Raw genomic sequence first — 21268 nt, 5'->3', positions numbered from 1 at the left:
TGTCCAAAATTAACTTTAGTTTTGTAATAACTTTCTACAGCAAAGAGACAGATACATGAAACCAGTGTCAATCAATAGTGGGGGACAGTGGACATTTTTCACAACCTTTCTTTTTACCCCTACTGGTAGAAAAAAGAATTGTATGTCCAAAATTAACCTCCTTTTTGTAATAACTTTCTACAGCAGGGAGACAGAGACATGAAACCAGTGTCAATCAATAGTGGGGGACAGTGGACATTTTTCACAACCTTTCTTTTTACCCCTACTGGTAGAAAAGGGAATTGCATGTCCAAAATTAACCTACTTTTTGTAATAACTTTCTACAGCAGGGAGACAGAGACATGAAACCAGTGTCAATCAATAGAGGGGGACAGTGGACATTTTTCACAACCTTTCTTTTTACCCCTACTGCTAGGAAAGGAAATTGCATGTCCAAAATTAACCTCCTTTTTGTAATAACTTTCTACAGCAGGGAGACAGAGATATGAAACCAGTGTCAATCTATAGAGGGGGACAGTGGACATTTTTCACAACCTTTCTTTTTACCCCTACTGCTAGGAAAGGGAATTGCATGTCCAAAATTAACCCCCCTTTTTGTAATAACTTTCTACAGCAGGAAGATAGGCACATTAAACCAGTGTCAATCAATAGAAGGAGAGAGTGGATATTTTTCACATCCTTTCATTTTACCCCAAGTGGCTGATTAGGGAATTGCATGTCCAAAATTAACCTTCTTTTTGTAATAACTTTCTATAGCAAAGAGACAGATACATTAAACCAGTGTCAATCAATAGTGGGGGACAGTGGACATTTTTCACAACCTTTCTTTTTACCCCTACTGGTAGAAAAGGGAATTGCATGTCCAATTTAACCTTCTTTTTGTAATAACTTTCTACAGCAGTGAGACAGAGACATGAAACCTGTGTCAATCAATAAAGGGGACCAGTGGACATTTTTCACAACCTTGCTTTTTGCCCCTACTGGTAGAAAAGGGAATTGCATGTCCAAAATTAACTTCCTTTTTGTAATAACTTTCTATAGCAGTGAGACAGAGACATGAAACCAGTGTGAATCAATAGAGGGGGACAGTGGACATTTTTCACACCCTTTCTTTTTACACCTACTGGTAGAAAAGGGAATTGGATGTCCAAAATTAACCTTCTTTTTGTAATAACTTTCTACAGCAGGGAGACAGAGACATGAAACCAGTGTCTATCAATAGAGGGAGACAGTGGACATTTTTCACAACCTTTCATTTTAACCCAAGTGGCTGATTAGGGAACTCCATGTCCAAAATTAACCTTCTTTTTGTAATAACTTTCTACAGCAGTGAGTCAGAGACATAAAACCAGTTTCAATCAATAGACGGGGACAGTGGACATTTTTCACAACCTTTCTTTTTACCCCTACTGGTAGAAAAGGGAATTACATGTCCAAATTTAACCTTCTTTTTGTAATAACTTTCTACAGCAGGGAGACAGAGACATGAAACCACTGTCAATCAATAGAGGGGGCCAGTGGACATTTTTCACAACCTTTTTTTTACCCCTACTGGTAGAAAAGGGAATTGCATGTCCAAATTTAACTTTTTTTTTGTAATAACCTTCTACAGCAGGGAGACAGAGACATGAAACCACTGTCAATCAATAGAAGGAGAAAGTGGACATTTTTCACAACCTTTCTTTTGACCCCTACTGGTAGATAAGGGAATTGCATGTCCAAATTTAACCTTCTTTTTGTAATAACTTTCTACAGCAGGGAGACAGAGACATGAAACCACTGTCAATCAATAGAGGGAGAGAGTGGACATTTTTCATAACCTTTCTTTTTACCCCCACTGGTAGGAAAGGGAATTGCATGTACAAAAATTAACCTTCTTTTTGTAATAACTTTTTTTAAGCAGGGAGACAGAGACATGAAACCAGTGTCAATCTATAGAGGGGGACAGTGGACATTTTTCACAACCTTTCATTTTACCTCTACTGCTAGGAAAAGGAATTGCATGTCCAAAATTAACCTTCTTTTTGTAATAACTTTCTACAGCAGGAAGACAGACACATGAAACCAGTGTCAATCAATAAAAGGAGAGAGTGGATATTTTTCACATCCTTTCATTTTACCCCAAGTGGCTGATAAGGGAATTGCATGTCCAAAATTAACCTTCTTTTTATAATAACTTTCTATAGCAAAGAGACAGATACATTAAACCAGTGTCAATCAATAGTGGGGGACAGTGGACATTTTTCACAACCTTTCTTTTTACCCCTACTGGTAGAAAAGGGAATTGCATGTCCAATTTAACCTTCTTTTTGTAATAACTTTCTACAGCAGTGAGACAGAGACATGAAACCTGTGTCAATCAATAAAGGGGACCAGTGGACATTTTTCACAGCCTTGCTTTTTGCCCATACTGGTAGAAAAGGGAATTGCATGTCCAAGATTAACTTCCTTTTTGTAATAACTTTCTATAGCAGTGAGACAGAGACATGAAACCAGTGTGAATCAATAGAGGGGGACAGTAGACATTTTTCACAACCTTTCTTTTTACACCTACTGGTAGAAAAGGGAATTGGATGTCCAAAATTAACCTTCTTTTTGTAATAACTTTCTACAGCAGGGAGACAGAGACATGAAACCAGTGTCTATCAATAGAGGGAGACAGTGGACATTTTTCACAACCTTTCATTTTACCCCAAGTGGCTGATTAGAGAATTGCATGTTCAAAATAAAAATAAAAATTATTTGCTTGTGTTCATGTGAAGAAAGAAAGTCATAAATATCTGGGATGACAGAGGTCAGTAAATGGTGATAGAATTTTCATTTATGGGTGAACTATCCCTTTGAAGATGTCAGGGCGTGGTAGAAACGGAGCAGTGGAAAGAACAGGGTCTGGGTCCAAGTGCAGGGAAGAAATTACTTTTTAATAAATGAGAACTAAAAGGCCAACAAGGCAAAACAAAACAGAAACAAATCACGAAGACAAGAGCAGACGCAGCCAAGATGCAAAAACACGAGTATCCAGGAACACTTACAAATCACAATTTACATTACACAATTAATACTGCCTGAGAGAGTGGTGTGAGAGTGGAGAATATATACTCATTGACAATGGGCACCAGGTGTGTGTGTAAGTGTGTGAGTGGATGAAACAGCTGTGCAGAGTGAAGGTAATGAGTACGGGGGCAATTGAGAAACACAGGTGGAGCAACTAAACAATAATGAGGTAACAAGATGGGTGGGGTCAAAAAAAGACAGGAGAGAGCACATGGCACCAAACAAACACAACACTCACAGAAAACAGTGACAGAAAGACACAAGACTGTGACAGAAGAGCAAGATGTGATAGAGAGGCTAGAAATATATTCCAAACAGAAAACAAGAATGTGTTCAATTAATGAGGAGAGTCATAGAATTAATACATACAAAATGTTTAAAGTCCACTTTATTTGTGTTGTCTATTCAGCGTCACTGTCTAAAAGGACAATTAATCTTTACAATTTTTATTTTGGGCATTTATACAGTAGTTTTTCCTAGCAAATATTGATAAATTGTTATTTGTGACTAGATTAATGAGAAAAAAATCCCACAAAAATATTAATAGTATTTAAATTCTCATCACAGATTTTATTTGCACTATTTTGTGCATTCAGTTTATCATAGCTAATGGCTCTATCAAAACAGAACAAATAAGGAACTTTTTTTGTGGGGGAAACGCAACTTTGCTACCTCAATATGCTCCCTCAGATTTGATGGTGAACTTTTGAATCCAGACATTTACCTGACAAAAGTAATAATTAAAGTAGAAATGTGTGTGTTTGATGCATGAAAACAATGATTATTAGTTCCCACGTCAGGCACACACATTTGACTTTGTTTACCATATTTAATGTGCATAAGATAAAATAAAAATATAATGTACTTTTCAAGATTAAATAAAATTATAAGGAGTAAATATCACTGTTTTTTTTTTCCACAGAAATGTAAACAAGTAAAAGTACAAGTAGTCAGTTTAAAATGTATTTGAGTAAAGTACAAATCCCCCAAAAGAATCCTTAAGTACAGTAATCAAGTAAAATGACTCAAGTATTTTACACCTCTGTTAATATGTGCTTACTACTAATAAATGGCTAATATTCTATAAATATGCATACTTATAAGCAACTGGTTTATAGACCCTGAAATATAGTGTTACTAATTATTTTAATTAATTTCATATATTTAATTTGCATGACTGAATAGTTATTTTATTTTATTGTGGTTTGGTTACTACATATTACTAATAAAGTGTTTTCACTTGAAACATGGTGATGGTAGTTCTTAAGATCTTAAACTTTTAAAGAACCTTATATTTTGTAGTTTCACACTGAAGCTAGGTTGTAGAAAAAGGTGCACATAGGAGAAGATTCAGAAGGTATTTATTCCACATGACATAGGAAAAGGGTATCCACAGATAGCAGTCATGAGGTCAAAAACATTACCCGACAAAGTCAAACTAAAAGGACAAGAACGTAACTAGACAGAACAAATGAAATAATTAGCAACACCACAGGTGAACTTATGTAATCAAAATGTGAGACAAAATATAGGTCAAATGACAAAGTATGAAAGACAGACTAAGTCCAAACTAACAAATTGTGATAAGTAGAGTTAAGAGTTCATTATGCTTACGAAAACATAAAGGATAGACATAAACCATACACTGTTGACACAATGACAGGAGTTTTGTGTAAATATACAAAGTATATGCCAGGTGCATGTGGATGGGATAAACTCCACAAATTCCAAGTATTTGTTATTATTATACTTCACCATCATGTTGCTTTACTTGACTTCACTACATATAGCACAATCCTTGTCAACAATGTATGGTTTTATGTCTATTACAATTACAAATAAAGGTACCTGAAAAAAAATGTTATGAGACAACATTAAAATACATCTTTCTGATTCAGTGGATAGAACATGCTGTTATATGTACCTATTTTATATTTATGCTGGTATTTAGATGGTAGAGTCAGAATTTGGCATAAACAGAATGAGAACATGGATCCATCATGCCTTGTTACCACTGTGCAGGCTGGTGGTGTTGGTGTAATGGTGTGGGGGATGTTTTCTTGGCACACTTTAGGCCCCTTAGTGCCAATTGGGCATCGTTTAAATGCCACGACCTACCTGAGCATTGTTTCTGACCATGTCCATCCCTTTATGACCACCATGTACCCATCCTCTGCTGGTTACTTCCAGCAGGATAATGCACCATGTCACAAAGCTCGAATCATTTCAAATTGGTTTCTTGAACATGACAATGAGTTCACTGTACTAAAATGGCCCCCACAGTCACCAGATCTCAACCCAATAGAGCATCTTTGGGATGTGGTGGAACGGGAGCTTCGTGCCCTGTATGTGCATCCCACAAATCTCTAAGATGCTATCCTATCAATATGGGCCAACATTTCTAAAGAATGCTTTCAGCACCTTATTGAATCAATGCAACATAGAATTACGGCAGTTCTGAAGGCGAAAGGGGGTCAAACACAGTATTAGTATGGTGTTCCTAATAATCCTTCAGGTTACTGTATGTCTGTCTGTCTATCTGTTTGTCGATACACTGGTCGGTCTGTCTGTCTGTCTGACCAAATGGTTAAAATAAAACTTTGATTTGTGATATTGTATTTTCAGTATTTAACCCCAAACAGCATTGCTCCCTGTGTGGAAAAGAGTGTCCAGTTGGAAGCATGGCTCCTTCATTGAGAAATTAGTAATTAGTGAAGTGACATGACATTCAGCCCATACTCAGAATTTGTGCTCTGCATTTAACCCATCCAAAGTGCACACACACACACACCATGAACACACACCGGAGCAGTGGGCAGCCATTTATGCTGCAGCGCCCGGGGAGCAGTTGGGACTAGGCCACAACTTCCCCATGAAGATGAGGTATTATACAATCTGTAGAGCTGAAATGTAAAATTATTTCAACTAAATAGATAATTATTATGCCGATAATTAGTATGCAGTTAATACAGAAATGACTTTACATCAAATATTAAGTAGTATTTTGTATTAGGTCAATACAGATCAAAAGGTTTTATTATTTTTACTGTTTGTTCAATTGTCTATATTTCAATTTGATGATTTTAAGCTGAAATTACAATTAATATCTTAATAATGGAGTAATAAAAGAATGAATTACAATTTATATTTAACTTAATATGTTGTCACGCTGTCTGGTCTCTGTTTCCCTGAGTCTCCGCTAGTGGTCTCACTTCCCCATAGGCACCTCACCGCAGGCACTACAATTCCCACAAAGCCTAGTCCCTTCATCACAGTAATTGCACTCCTGTTAATTGCACTCAGGTGTCTTCACTTGATAGTCATTACCCTGCCTATATTAACCGGTCTGTTTCTGTTTGTTTTCATGGAGTCCTTTCTTTCCGTCACCCAGTTTCCTCGCCTTCCGAGTTTCAAGTTCTATTCCTGTTCCTATTCCTGTTTGTTTGTTTGGATGGATTTTTGGTTTTGACCCCTGCTTTTTGGATTCTGAATTTGGATTACCCATTAAACTCACAGTGCGTTTGGATCTCTCGTCTCCTGTGTTTCCCTGGGTTCCCGAACGTAACATATGTTCAATATAATTAAAAATTAAGTTTACTTGTGACAATTTTTATTTCCACTAGATTCAGTGCAGCAACTGTAAAAAATGGTACCACTCTGTCTGTCTCGGAATGAATTAAAAAGAGGTACAAAAATGGAAGACGAGAAAGTGATTGTGTGTTTTCTATAAGTAAAAAGTACTTTACAAGTGTAGGTGTTAAAATATATTGTTTACTCTTGAATGTTTTTTTGTTGTTGTTTTTGTTTTGATCAGCTCCATATAAATGTTAAAATCAGTATAAATTTTTGATCAGTGTATAAATACCAGTTCAGTCAAAAAGGCTATTGTACTGTTGGCTGTTGTCGTTTCAAATTAGTTTACAGTATTAACAGGATCATTCTGCATTACATAAATTTCGTAATTGTCAGGATGTAAATAAGGTACAATTTGTAAATGCAACTACCTTGTGCAACAGTAAGGATTAAATGTGAGGTTGTGTAAGTTGATCACTGTCCGCCTCTATTAACTGACACTGCTTTTACATCTCCCTGGTGGAAAATGCCATTACTAAATTAAAGTACAAAATGCTTCAAGCTGCAATGACGAGCCCAAGTCACTAGTGCAACCACCATCCTCTAGTGTCATTGGGAAAGAGGTGTGCATGCATTGATATTAACCGTTTGGCAGTCTGGTTTACAGCAGGTTACAGGGTTACAGCAATGAAATGGTTAAACACCATGCACACAGACAACAAAAAATAAACCTTTAATAATGGTTTACAATAAGGTTTAAAGGAACACTCCCCTTTTTTGGAAATATGCTCATTCTCCAACTCCCCCAGAGTTAATAAGTTGAGTTTTACTGCAGTGATATCACTGCGACTGCTGCGCTCATGTTATGGCTGCACCGTTCCCTGATTATTACACCGGAATGAGTATAGTTTTTAATCATATCGGCCTAGAAAATCACAACTTGACATTTTCCACCGGTCTTAGTACACAATATAACTACAAAAGAGGAAAGTTTTAAATAGGAAAAATATCCATACTCTTTGGTCATTTCTGAATGCCATGCTGCTGGTCTCAAAACCTGAGATCGGCTGAATGGATTCAAAAATGGTATAAACTGGGAGTTTGAGAATGAGCCCATTTCCAAAAAAGTGGAATGTTCCTTTAATATGTTAACAGTACTTAACTGTGCATGTTAACTTGAACAATATGTTTTATAGTATTAATTCTATAATTACATACTAAAAATACATTATTAACTTTCAGTTGTGTATCTGTTAACATCAGTTAATGTACCGTGGATCAACATGAAGAAAAATAAATCAAGTAACATTAAAACATTAAAAGATTGATAAATGCTCCAAAAATATATATTGTTCATATTCAGTTAATGTATAGTAATGCATTAAATAGTGTTAACAAATTAGACCTATTTTTAAAATACTACCAAAACTTAGTAATTTTGTAAAAACATTATTTAAATTATTTTAATGATCTAGTAGTGCAGTAATAATACTATACTTACAGTACATACTAACATAATTTATGTATTTGTTGGTCATTGTATCTTCTAGAATCCATCTAGTGAACAACTACAGTATCACAGCCTTCATCTGTCAACTTAAATGTCTGATATGAATATGAGCAGCACAGAATTGGTGCCAAGTAATGTCCCAAAACCAAAAAACAATTGAAAAATGCATTTAAGTATTCAAACATTAGATATTTACCAAGATCCTTGTGTTATTTATTTAAACCCCCCATAAAATGTAAAATATCAGTAAACTTAAAACTGTATCATAATTATAATTTTTTGGGTACTTTCCAATGGCTGGTGGCTGCCCCGAACCGTAACCTCTAAATTTCATGTTATAAAATAATTTTTAAATGTTAAATAATTTTTTATTTTAAAAACAAATTTTAGATTTTTTTTTAAATAGTGATGTTCGAATATATATATATATATATATATGTGTGTGTGTGTGTGTGTGTGTGTGTGTGTGTGTGTGTGTGTGTTTATCTTTTATATTTTATTTGTAAATTTGCAAATGTTTTGCTGTATTGGCCGAGATTGATTTTAACTACACCCCTACATTTATGAACAGGAAATATTAATGTGTCCCTCTCTCTTACATAGCTACATTTTGATTAGATATGTCCCATAAGTTTGAGGCACATGATTTCAAAATCTTAAAATCTGTGTGTAACTTTAATGTTACTGCCAAACACCTGTTTTTCTCCAATTAAGCTCTTTTTTGGTTTTTATTCAATAGTTTTTAGCTTTTATATGTGTTAGACTTTAAATATTGTAAAATGTTAATAGTTATTGATTTACTTCTAAAAACCTTTTAATAAAATAGAAAAAAGAGTAATGTATATATATATATATATATATATATATATATATATATATAATAAATAAATAATAATAAATTATCTAATTAATAAAATAAATTTATTATAGATAATAAATAAATAAATACAAATAATGTTGTGTTGCAAAAAAAAAAAACTACTAATAGTAAATGAATAAAACTAAATAAAAATTTCTGTCGTAATGTTAAAGTATGTTTTGATCAACCGGTATGTTGAAACAAAACTGTTGAAGAAAAGTCATTTTTCTTTCCTACCAGTAGGGGTAAAAAGAAAGGTTGTGAAAAATGTCCACTGTCCCCCTCTATTGATTGGCACTGGTTCCATGTCTCTGTCTCCCTGCTGTAGAAAGTTATTACAGAAAGAAGGTTAATTTCGGACATGCAGTTCCCTAATCAGCCACTTGGGGTAAAGTGAAAGGTTGTGAAAAATTTCCACTCTCTCCCTCTATTGATTGACAGTAGTTTAATGTCTCTGTCTCCCTGCTGTAGAAAGTTTTTACAAAAAGAAGGTTCAATTTGGACATGCAATTCCCGTTTCTACCAGTAGGGGTAAAAAGAAAGGTTGTGAAAAATGTCCACTGTCCCCCTCTATTGATTGACACTGGTTTCATGTCTCTGTCTCCCTGCTGTAGAAAGTTAATACAAAAAGAAGGTTACATTTGGACATGCAATTCCCTTTTCTACCAGTAGGGGTTCTACCAGTAGGGGTAAAAAGAAAGGTTGTGAAAAATGTCCACTTTCCCCCTCTATTGATTGACACTGGTTTCATGTCTCTGTCTCACTGCTGTAGAAAGTTATTACAAAAAGAAGGTTAATTTTGGACATGCAGTTCCCTAATCAGCCACTTGGGTAAAATTAAAGGTTGTGAAAAATGTCCACTCTCTCCCTCTATTGATTGACAGTGGTTTCATGTCTCTGTCTCCCTGCTGTAGAAAGTTATTACAAAAAGAAGGTTAAATTTGGACATGCAATTCCCTTTTCTACCAGTAGGGGTAAAAAGAAAGGTTGTGAAAAATGTCCACTGTCCCCCTCTATTGATTGACACAGGTTTTATGTCTCTGTCTCACTGCTGTAGAAAGTTATTACAAAAAGAAGGTTAAATTTGGACATGTGATTCCCTTTTTTACCAGTAGGGGTAAAAAGAAAGGTTGTGAAAAATGTCCACTGTCCCCCTCTATTGATTGACACTAGTTTCATGTCTCTGTCTCCCTGCTGTAGAAAGTTATTACAAAAAGAAAGCTAATTTTGGACATCCAATTCCCTTTTCTACCAGTAGGGGTAAAAAGAAAGGTTGTGAAAAATGTCCACTCTCTCGTTCTATTGATTGACAGTGGTTTTATGTCTCTGTCTCCCTGCTCTAGAAAGTTATTACAAAAAGAAGGTTAATATTGGACATGCAGTTCCCTTTTATACCAGCAGGGGTAAAAAGAAAGGTTATGAAAAATGCCCACTGTCCCCGTCTATTGATTGACACTGGTTTCATGTATCTGTCTCACTGCTGTAGAAAGTTATTACAAAAAGAAGGTTAAATTTGTACATGCAATTCCCTTTTCTACCAGTAGGTGTAAAAAGAAAGGTTGTGAAAAATGTCCACTCTCTCCCTCTATTGATTGACACAGGTTTTATGTCTCTGTCTCACTGCTGTAGAAAGTTATTACAAAAAGAAGGTTAAATTTGGACATGTGATTCCCTTTTTTACCAGTAGGGGTAAAAAGAAAGGTTGTGAAAAATGTCCACTGTCCCCCTCTATTGATTGACACTAGTTTCATGTCTCTGTCTCCCTGCTGTAGAAAGTTATTACAAAAAGAAAGCTAATTTTGGACATACAATTCCCTTTTCTACCAGTAGGGGTAAAAAGAAAGGTTGTGAAAAATGTCCACTCTCTCGTTCTATTGATTGACAGTGGTTTTATGTCTCTGTCTCCCTGCTGTAGAAAGTTATTACAAAAAGAAAGTTAATATTGGACATGCAGTTCCCTTTTGTACCAGCAGGGGTAAAAAGAAAGGTTGTGAAAAATGCCCACTGTCCCCGTCTATTGATTGACACTGGTTTCATGTATCTGTCTCACTGCTGTAGAAAGTTATTACAAAAAGAAGGTTAAATTTGTACATGCAATTCCCTTTTCTACCAGTAGGTGTAAAAAGAAAGGTTGTGAAAAATGTCCACTCTCTCCCTCTATTGATTGACACAGGTTTCATGTCTCTGTCTCCCTGCTGTAGAAAGTTATTACAAAAAGAAGGTTAAATTTGGACATGTAATTCCCTTTTCTACCAGTAGGGGTAAAAAGAAAGGTTGTGAAAAATGTCCACTGTCCCCCTCTATTGACTGACACTGGTTTCATGTCTCTGACTCACTGCTGTAAAAAGTTATTACAAAAAGAAGGTTCATTTTGGACATGCAGTTCCCTAATCAGCCACTTGGGGTCAAATGAAAGGTTGTGAAAAATGTCCACTGTCTCCCTCTATTGATTGACAGTGGTTTCATGTCTCTGTCTCCCTGCTGTAGAAAGTTATTACAAAAAGAAAGCTAATTTTGGACATCTAATTCCCTTTTCTACCAGTAGGGGTAAAAAGAAAGGTTGTGAAAAATGTCCACTCTCTCGTTCTATTGATAGACAGTGGTTTCATGTCTCTGTCTCCCTGCTATAGAAAGTTATTACAAAAGGAAGGATAAATTTGGACATGCAATTCCCTTTTCTACCAATAGGGGTAAAAAGGTTGCAAAAAATGTCCACTCTCTCCCTCTATTGATAGACACTGGTTTCATGTCTCTGTCTCCCTGCTGTAGAAAGTTATTACAAAAAGAAGGTTAAATTTGGACATGTAATTCCCTTTTCTACCAGTAGGGGTAAAAAGAAAGGTTGTGAAAAATGTCCACTGTCCCCCTCTATTGATTGACACTGGTTTCATGTCTCTGACTCACTGCTGTAGAAAGTTATTACAAAAAGAAGGTTAATTTTGGACATGCAGTTCCCTAATCAGCCACTTGGGGTAAAATGAAAGGATGTGAAAAATGTCCACTGTCTCCCTCTATTGATAGCCACTGGTCTTATGTCTCTGTCTCCCTGTTGTAGAAAGTTATTACAAAAAGAAGATTAATTTTGGACATCCAATTCCCTTTTCTACCAGTAGGGGTAAAAAGAAAGGTTGTGAAAAGGGTCCACTCTCTCCCTCTATTGATTTGAACTGGTTTCATGTCTCTGTGTCCCTGCTGGAGAACGTTATTACAAAAATAAGGTTAATTTTGGACACTCAATTCCCTTTTCTACCAGTAGGGGTAAAAAGGTTGTGAAAAATGTCCACTCTCTCTCTCCACTGATTTGACTCTGGATTCATGTCTCTGTCTCCCTGCTGTAGCAAGTTATTACAAAAAGGATATTTTGGACATGCAATTCCCTAATCAGCCACTTGGGGTAAAATGAAATGAAGTGAAAAATTTCCACTCTCTCTCTCTCTACTGATTCGCACTGGTTTCATGTCTCTGTCTCCCTGCTTAAGAAAGTTATTACAAAAAGGCAGTTACTTTTGGACATGCAATTCCCTAATCAGCCACTAGGGGTAAAATTAAAGGTTGTTAAAAATGTCCACTCTCTCCCTTTATTGATTTGAACTGGTTTCATGTCTCTGTGTCCCTGCTGTAGAACGTTATTACAAAAATAAGGTTAATTTTGGACATGGAATTCCCTTTTCTACCAGTAGGGGTAAAAGGAAAGGTTGTGAAAAATGTCCACTGTCCCTCACTATTGATTGACACTGGTTTCATGTCTCTATCTCACTGCTGTAGAAAGTTATTACAAAAAGAAGGTTAATTTTGGACATGCAGTTCCCTAATCAGCCACTTGGGGTAAAATGAAAGGTTGTGAAAAATGTCCACTCTCTCCCTGTATTGATTGACAGTGGTTTCATGTCTCTGTCTCCCTGCTGTAGAAAGATATTACAAAAAGAAGGTTAAATTTGGACATTCAATTCCATTTTCTACCAGTAGGGGTAAAAAGAAAGGTTGTGAAAAATGTCCACTGTCCCCCTCTATTGATTGACACTGGTTTCATGTAGGGCTGCAACTAACGATTATTTTGATAATCGATTAATCTGTCGATTATTTTTACGATTAATCGATTAATCGGTTTATGTACTTATATTTTAGTTTTTTCCATTTTTTCCCCAAGTAAATTATTCATAAATGGTCTTTATCCTTCCGCTTAGATTTTTTAAGAGATTTTAACCATTTTGCACTGTCATATCCTCATCAAAAATATACCTGGAGTTGTTTTATTATGTGTTAGTAATCCTTTTGTTGAACTCTTCTGCAATCAGAACACTGACCCATACTCTAGCAAATTTCACAAGGAGATTTCAAATAATGTTTTCACCATGGCAGTCCTTAGAGCTCCTAAAGTAGTTGAACATCCCAAACAAAGCTTATTAAGGAATCTTTCAGAACATATTTTCACGAAGAATAAGGATAAAACAGAATAAAATTGCAGTGCATTGTATTTTATTATTTACTGGGAAACAGCTTTATAGCTTATGCTGTGAAATTGTAAACAATCCTTCGAATAAAGTGCTAATGGCATGAAACCTGAATGGAACTCACAATTTAAAGTAAAATCCATCAGAAGGTTGTCCAGAAAAAAAAATTGGACACACACAAAAAACCTGCTGTGTGAAAAAGAGCGGTGAATACTTAGAAAAAAAGTGCATTTCAAATATCTTTAAACATTTACCTCTCTCATTCAGTCATAATTAGGCTGCAAGACTGAATTTTGAACTGGTAAACGACAAACTGATCACAGAACATGTTTGTAAAGCTTTAAATGTTAACTGTTAAAAAGCAATGTTCTCAGCTTTTACGACTAAACATTTGCAAACAACATTGTACTGGAGAATCTGCACAAATGAAAGTCTTAGGGGCCGTTCACAAATCGCGCCTAAAAACGCGTGGAAAACGCTAGGCGCACCGCTTTCTCCTTCTTTCCAAAGCGCTCGGGCAGAAGCGCCCCTGAGGCATCTGCCTTTGCTAAGCAACCATGACGTGCTCTCTCCTTGAAGACGCAGAAATTTCAGCAAAGGATAAATGGATTTGATGCTCAAAACATCGCTTGCAGTAGCTCTGCTACTAAATTTATTTCAAAATGGAAATCCATATACAACTATGATCAGCTGTTCCTTTCATCTTGACTGAGCTTTTAACGTTGTTATGGGAAAGGATGAAGCTGATTGGTTAGTTCTTGTCACATGACCCGCGGTGCGCTTGCCGCATTCTGAAAAGTTTAAATGTTTTTAACTCGATGCGGTGCGGTGTTGGAAATAACGAACTTGAGCGCGCAAAAGACGCGATATGTGAACGTACCCTTAAACAGTGCAGTAGTGCAGAGTTTACAGGTTACTCTTCTTTTTTAAAGGCTCAAAGTAAAGTTCTCCCACATCACGCTGAATGCTGCAGAGACGCTGTTCGGGAAGCACGTGACATAAAACGAGGCCAGCTATTGGCTATTCGCTACTTCTCCTGCTGTACTGGCTGAGTAAAACCTCCGGTGGCTCATTACTGCCGCACTTTGGTCACCGCAGATTTGAAATATGCGCGAAATGAGCCGCTTACGGCAAATAAAAGTTATTTAGCAACGAATCGATGACTAAATTAGTTGACAACTATTTTAATAATCGATTTTAATCGATTAAATCGATTAGTTGTTTCAGCTCTAGTTTCATGTCTCTGTCTCACTGCTGTAGAAAGTTATTACAAAAGAAGGTTAATTTTGGACATGCAGTTCCCTAATCAGCCACTTGGGGTAAAATTAAAGGTTGTGAAAAATTTCCACTCTCTCCCTCTATTGATTGACAGTAGTTTCATGTCTCTGTCTCCCTGCTGTAGAAAGTTATTACAAAAAGAAGGTTAAATTTGGACATGCAATTCCCTTTTCTACCAGTAGGGGCAAAAAAGAGGTTGTGAAAAACGTCCACGGTTCCCCACTATTGATTGACACTGTTATCATGTCTATATGCCCTTTAACTAAAAAAACTATTACAAAAACACCGCCTACTGAGCTATAGCAAAAAACGAAGAAAGTTTGCACTTTCCCCACGGTCCCTAACTGAGGGCTCTGCTGAGAGCGTTCTCTCCCGGCTTTCTGCACATTGCGACGGCTTGCACGGGGCCGTGCTTATTATATCAAGGGAAAATATAGAAAAAGAAGGCTGTGAAACATGATCAGCTTTGCCCTTTTGGCGGTCACACTGTTTAGATTTTTTTAGGGCAATTCGTTTTGGAGTTATTGGCGTTTACCGCTGAATGTGTCACGAATATCGAAAACAAAACCAACTTAACCGCGCTATCAAAACATGTTGGAAACGTTTGTGTACATTTAACATCTCGTTACAATTTAGTGTTTACGAAACAGTCGCAGTTAATTACTTTGTCATTTTGGTCAAGAAGTGTCTGCTAAATGCAATGTAATTACAACACACTAAAACGCATGTGAAGAAACTTACCTTGGCCAGTACAACGCTGTTTTCACCACCCGGAGGCTTGTAGATGGCCAAGTCCTGCACCCAGCCACAGCAGAAAGCCTCGTAACTTTCCAAAGACTTGTGGCATTTAAACTCCTTCATTGTGTAGTAACTTACACCACAAACAAGATAATTTGCAATATCCATATATGTGCATGGAGGTAAATGGTTCAGGTCTCTGTGACATTCCGCTGCAGGGAGCTCGTATGGGTCGATATTTTGGATGCCTGAGAGCTTCTCCAAATACCGCTGTTTTGCGCTTGGTGTGAGCTTGTTCCTGTAAGGTCCCTTTTCTTTCGCCTTATCTTTTTTGCATTGCTTTACTTTCTTCCTTTTCTTTCTCGTATTCGTAGAACGGTCTCTGTCCCGCCGAAATAATAAAAGCGCAAAAATTAAAGAGCTCTGGAATGTTTAGTCGCGCCTCTGTGAAGTTCTGAAGGCGTTGCCCCTGGCAACCAATAGCGTCTCCTACCGTCATGGCCGACCGGCTCAGACCCCTCCCAAATCAACCCAAATTGGCACGTGACTCCTCACTCTCTCAGCTGGAACAATAAAGCCCTCCCTCCACCTACCCTTAACTTTTTGATTATTTACTTAATTTTCATTGAAAATGAATGCTTTTTTGATGTGATTTGAAATTTGAAAAGGGAGAATAAATTTCGCTAAAAGGCGGATTCGACCCCGGGTCAACCACGTCAAAATATGTAATATTACCTTCTGCGCCACTGGAATTATCATCACTTATTGTTGTCTTTTGTAAAATGTGACTATCCGAAAATAACACCTTTAGTGGGCATTATGTATTTTTGCATGAATAATAAACAACTGATAAAATTATCCACCCCATAAATATAGTATTAACAAACTTTGATGCAATAAAAGGGTATGATTTAAAAATAAGCATCCCTCCAAAAACATTTACATTTCTGTCTCTTTTCAAGTGTTAGTGTATATAATTAGTTGTATTTATAAGGGTTATTATAGCACAATTCTATATTAAGGGGGTTATTATAGAAACCCCCTGGACCTCACTAATTTTCAAATCCTGGCTATGGCCATCCAGGTATCACTGTCATTCATTCGCATGGTATCACTCATTTTCAATGAGCCGGAAAAGGGTGGCATGTCCCCTTCAGGTTGGAGGAGAGCTCCTGCCTCAAGTGGAGGAGTTCAAGTATCTTGGATATTTATCTCTTCCTTGTGCTCTTCCTGGTGGTCTTCTCTTCCACACAACAAGCAGATAGAAGTGTATAAACTTTGTATATTTTTATGACTTTCTAATAACCATTCTACATACTTATTAAAATTGATAGGGTTTTGACTAACAGTACCATGACTAGCTGTGGCTAAAATAGTAATGTTGTGTGAAAGAATGCGTTTGTTTTCATGTGTGGGTATGTGATGTTTAATCATCATTAGGAGTGACATTCCTGTCAGATTATGACTCATGAGGTTTCACAGACAAGAAAACTGCAAAAGTGAATGATTGTAATGGTTTGGTCGTCTTCACCTGTATAATAATGTCTGATTTCAACAAGTTTGTGCCTGAATTTCATTGACTCTGTCTATCTGCTTATTTAAATATAAACATATTTCCCACACAACATTAATTCAAAAGGCACATAATGCTGTCTTAGCAGTCTATCATCTAATTAATAACAGCAATATTAATAATAATAATAATAATAATAATAATAATGTTTGGTTTTAAACTTATATAAATATTAGAAATATAAATAATAAAATATATAATTATTCATATAGAGAATTATACTTCATATTATATACTTCATATTCTAATGCAATATAATATACATCACTATATACATCACTATATTTTTCACATATTTATTTATTATTATTTAAAAAGGCCTAACAAAATAATTTAGCATATTTGCCCCAACATGGTCTTCTCGATTGGACATCATTGTTGATTTGGGCTTGTTTTAATCTTTCTATCTCAGGCCAAACCAGCCGAGGCTCTACTGATTACATCTACTAGTCAATAAACCATATGTTGCTATACTAAGTATCATATCAGCTGTGGCTAAAAATGTGTTAAAGGATTCTTTTCTTTTTTTTTTTTTTTTACATGTGTGGGTATGTGATGTGTTATCATCATTTAGGTGTGACTTTCCTATCAGATTGTGACTCATTATGAGGTTTCACAAATGAGAAAACTGCTAAAGTGTGTAGCCTACTTTTCTTTACCAAAAGAATACAGACTTTAAGTGAGTAGTAAAAAATTATAAACATTGAGACACAGGGAAGGGACTTTCTGAGGGGCATTATTTGACCTGGAACTTTATTTAGTTCCTGGTTCCTGCGGTGGAAACCATAGACTGTATAAGAAACAGGTGGAAACACACCGAGTACCAGCACAAAGTCCCTAGTTCCTGGGTAAAGTATATCTAAAAATATCAAGGGTTACTAGTTTAAATGTTTCAATTTATTTTAAGTGTCCAGCATTGTACAACACATTTTCCAAACACACTAGAAAGGACTTACAAGTGTAAGATTTGAAGTATAAGAGCAAGACCTTCTTTAACACTAGTGTACCAGTGTTTTATTTTTTTTTCTTGCTTTTTGCTTTGACCGTATTAACATTTTGTCTTATACAGCCCATTTTTGCATGTCTGCAAATATAGGTTATGGTTTCCTCTATTAATACTGTGCAATAAAAAACTGTCTACATTAAACAACTTCAAAAATAACAATGCTTATTGTCTTTGACTGAAATTGTGTAGATAAAGGACATTGAAGCTAACCAGAGGGAAGGAAAATAAAATAAAAAAAGAGATTTCTTTACCATTTTAAATATTTCTCCTGCAATGAGGTTACCTTAAGATTGAATGGAAACTTTTTCTTGAGTCTCCTGCTTCTCAGACTTGTCTCCTGAGACAAAAACTATATGAGCTCAAACATTTCTTCCATGTATTAATAATCAAATTAGTCATTTAATAATCAAGACTGAGTCATAAGCCATTTATGAGCAAAGAAAGCTCCAGGGTTACATTTTCCATCAAGCACATTCTTATTTTCCAACAACAAATTATGTGTCCAAGTACATAAGCATTGTCCTATAAAAAGTAACATTATCCTTATTTTGCATAATTCCTTTGTCAATATAGCTTTTAACATATATATATTCTGCATGGTTATGCACCAAAACACAAAAACGATGCATCATTTTGCATTGAGTTTGACAGAGGAAGCTGTGGTTTCTTCAGTGCTGAGTGTTTAGGAGGAGGATCATCATGGTCAGAGCTAAAGTGATAAAATATAAAGTTTGATCTTTAATGCTGATAGCTTTACTTTACACAAAAAGATGAAGGGAGTAATATTTTTAACTACTCTGTTTGTGGCCAGTTTTGCCAAAAAGACTTTTGAGAGGTGAGTCACTTGGTGAGTCTTAAATGGATATTTGAATCCAAAATTTTGTTCCAAACCTGTATAACCATCTTTTTTCTGGATTACAAAATGTCAGCGGCTTTCATTGTATGGGCAAAATATGTTAATTTGCAACGACAATTCAAATGGAGCCACATATCTCAAGAAGCATTCCTGCATGTGTGCTGTCTCTACAGAAACCAGGTTCTTCGGATCACCGCAAAAGATGAGGCGCAGATCTCTCTCCTGAAGGAGCTTTCTGAGCAAGAACATCTCGAGGTAAGTCTCCCGTCAAGATCAATGTTTCTCCTTTTAATTTGGTAAATAAACATTGGAAGTTGTGAACATCTGAACATCTGCAAAGTACATTGAAACTGAGCGAACTGGTTTCATTGGACACTTTTAAAGTAGTTTTAAATGATTTGGAGAATGAAACATGAAACATCGGGTTGTAGATGTTTTAGTTAGTTATGTATTGATATTGAAATTTGATGGATTTGCTTGTGTGTGTATATGTGTATGTATTGTTGGATGTTATTTGTTAAACTCGAACGTGCTGTGTCTGTCAGTCTTGGCCAGGACGCTCTTGTAAAACAGATTCTAAATTTCAATGTGCTTCTTTTACTGGTAAATTAAAGGTTACAATAATAATTATCTTGATTCCTTCTGTGTTCAGTTGGACTTCTGGAGGGAGCCCATTCATGAGTCCTTGCCTGTGGATGTCCATGTCCCATTTCACAGTCTCCAGGACGTCAGGGCATTCCTGGGAAACAATCAGATCCAGTATGATGTCATGATCATGGATGTCCAGGTGGGATTATTAATTGTAACTTTTTGATTGCATGATTATATTGGAGACAGTAAATAATCATATGACACCCATTCTTTGGATACACCAGGATCTTTTTTGTCAGTTGGACCCCTTTGATCTTAAATATTTCCTTGAAGTAACCCTTGAGATTTTAATGTAATATTTAAATTATTGACCAATGTACTGTATGTTCAGGGTTCTCTGATGCTGGTTAATGGTCACAACAAATAAAATATTTCATCTTTTTGTGTTTTGGTTTGATTGTTTTAAAAAAAAATTCATTTTGATTAATTATTAGCTCAGAAACCCCCATGGGTTTGCGAAACCCAGTTCGGGAAACCTTGGGCTACACCACAATACTGGTCATATTTAAAATATAATAAAATATAAGTTTAAACTTTTAAAATATGTTTTCATTCTTCCTGTTTTGTAAGGACTTGCTGGATGATGAGGAACGTGAGATGGTGAAAAATCGTTCCTCTCCAAAAAGTACTGATGACTTTGTCTACACCGCCTACCATAACCTAAATGAGGTAAGTTCTGCACAACTTAAATTATATGACTGTATTGCATTTCTAGTATCAAAGACTTTTTGAATGTGACTATGTTTAAATATTTCATAAATGTTTCAGAATTTTACAATGTTGTATCTATTGAACAATTTTACACACAAAATATACAAAGTCATTTGATCTTCTCCATATTTCTCTCAGATTGACTCTTTCATAGACATGCTTGTGGCAGAGAACAGAAATCTGGTCAGCAAAATTGTGATTGGTAGGAGCTACGAGAAGCGCCCATTGAACGTCCTGAAGGTAGGTCATGATGAATAATGAATTATTGCAGCTTGAAGTCTGAGACCTCTAGTGAAAATGCCATTATTTTGCACTTTTGTACTTTTTCTGCATTACTATTTTTGTGAAATATTTTATATTATCAATTATATGAACAATTTGAGTGAAACTTTTATTGGAAAATTAACATTCATTTTCTTCAAGAAAACATTAATAAATAATAAGTTAATTCACCAAACATCAACAGACGAATAAACAATAATTTAATAAAATCTAAAAGTATTTAGATTTAAATAAAATTGATTTATTAAAAGTTTAAAATCTCTACAGTATGATACAATATGAGGTCACTCCTCAGTTTCAGTTTTTAATAAATTTTTCTAAATTCTGATGACGTGATTTTTGCGTTATTTGCTTTTTAACAGATTATATAATTATATAATTTAGCTTTGAATCTTTCAATGTGGTCTTTTGGATCCCACTGTATATGTATAGGCCCATATATCACGATTCATATGCAGTATTCTTTTTTATAATAATGCATTTATCATTGTGTCCTCACGTCCTCTCACTCAGTTCAGCACTGGAGCGAACCGTCCAGGTATTTGGATTGACACTGGCATCCACTCCAGAGAATGGGTCACCCAGGCCAGCGGAACCTGGTTCGCCAAAAAGGTAAAGCTATTCATCTCTAAATTAGCAAACACAAACAACTCAACATGTTTTAAAACAGATTTGAACAGAAACATACTAAAGCATATCAAATGCATTATGTATATGTTGTATGCA

At 35.7% G+C, this 21268-nt stretch overlaps 1 protein-coding gene across 5 annotated transcripts in view; it reads left to right on the top strand.

The window, feature by feature from the left end:
* The window catches only part of LOC132133545 (carboxypeptidase A1-like), a 39442-nt gene that overhangs the window by 16422 nt on the left and 1752 nt on the right, over positions 1 to 21268 (top strand). The window contains exons 1-6 of one of the 5 annotated variants that reach the window (XM_059546416.1): positions 18717 to 18877; positions 19072 to 19153; positions 19551 to 19685; positions 20120 to 20218; positions 20399 to 20500; positions 21056 to 21154. The exons of 2 other annotated variants lie outside the window; for them this stretch is intronic. In XM_059546416.1, the coding sequence (XP_059402399.1) occupies positions 18813 to 18877; positions 19072 to 19153; positions 19551 to 19685; positions 20120 to 20218; positions 20399 to 20500; positions 21056 to 21154 (582 nt within the window). In that variant the 5' untranslated portion in view covers positions 18717 to 18812. Of the gene's footprint in view, positions 1 to 18716; positions 18878 to 19071; positions 19154 to 19550; positions 19686 to 20119; positions 20219 to 20398; positions 20501 to 21055; positions 21155 to 21268 lie in introns of those variants that run through there. 2 more of the 5 variants (XM_059546417.1, XM_059546419.1) reach the window with 2 other exon arrangements.

The sequence above is a fragment of the Carassius carassius genome, chromosome 50, assembly GCF_963082965.1.
Source record: "Carassius carassius chromosome 50, fCarCar2.1, whole genome shotgun sequence".
In the NCBI taxonomy this organism is placed as follows: domain Eukaryota; kingdom Metazoa; phylum Chordata; class Actinopteri; order Cypriniformes; family Cyprinidae; genus Carassius; species Carassius carassius.
The sequence above is the reverse complement of the archived record's forward strand: the minus strand, read 5'-3'. Positions and strand labels throughout refer to the sequence as shown.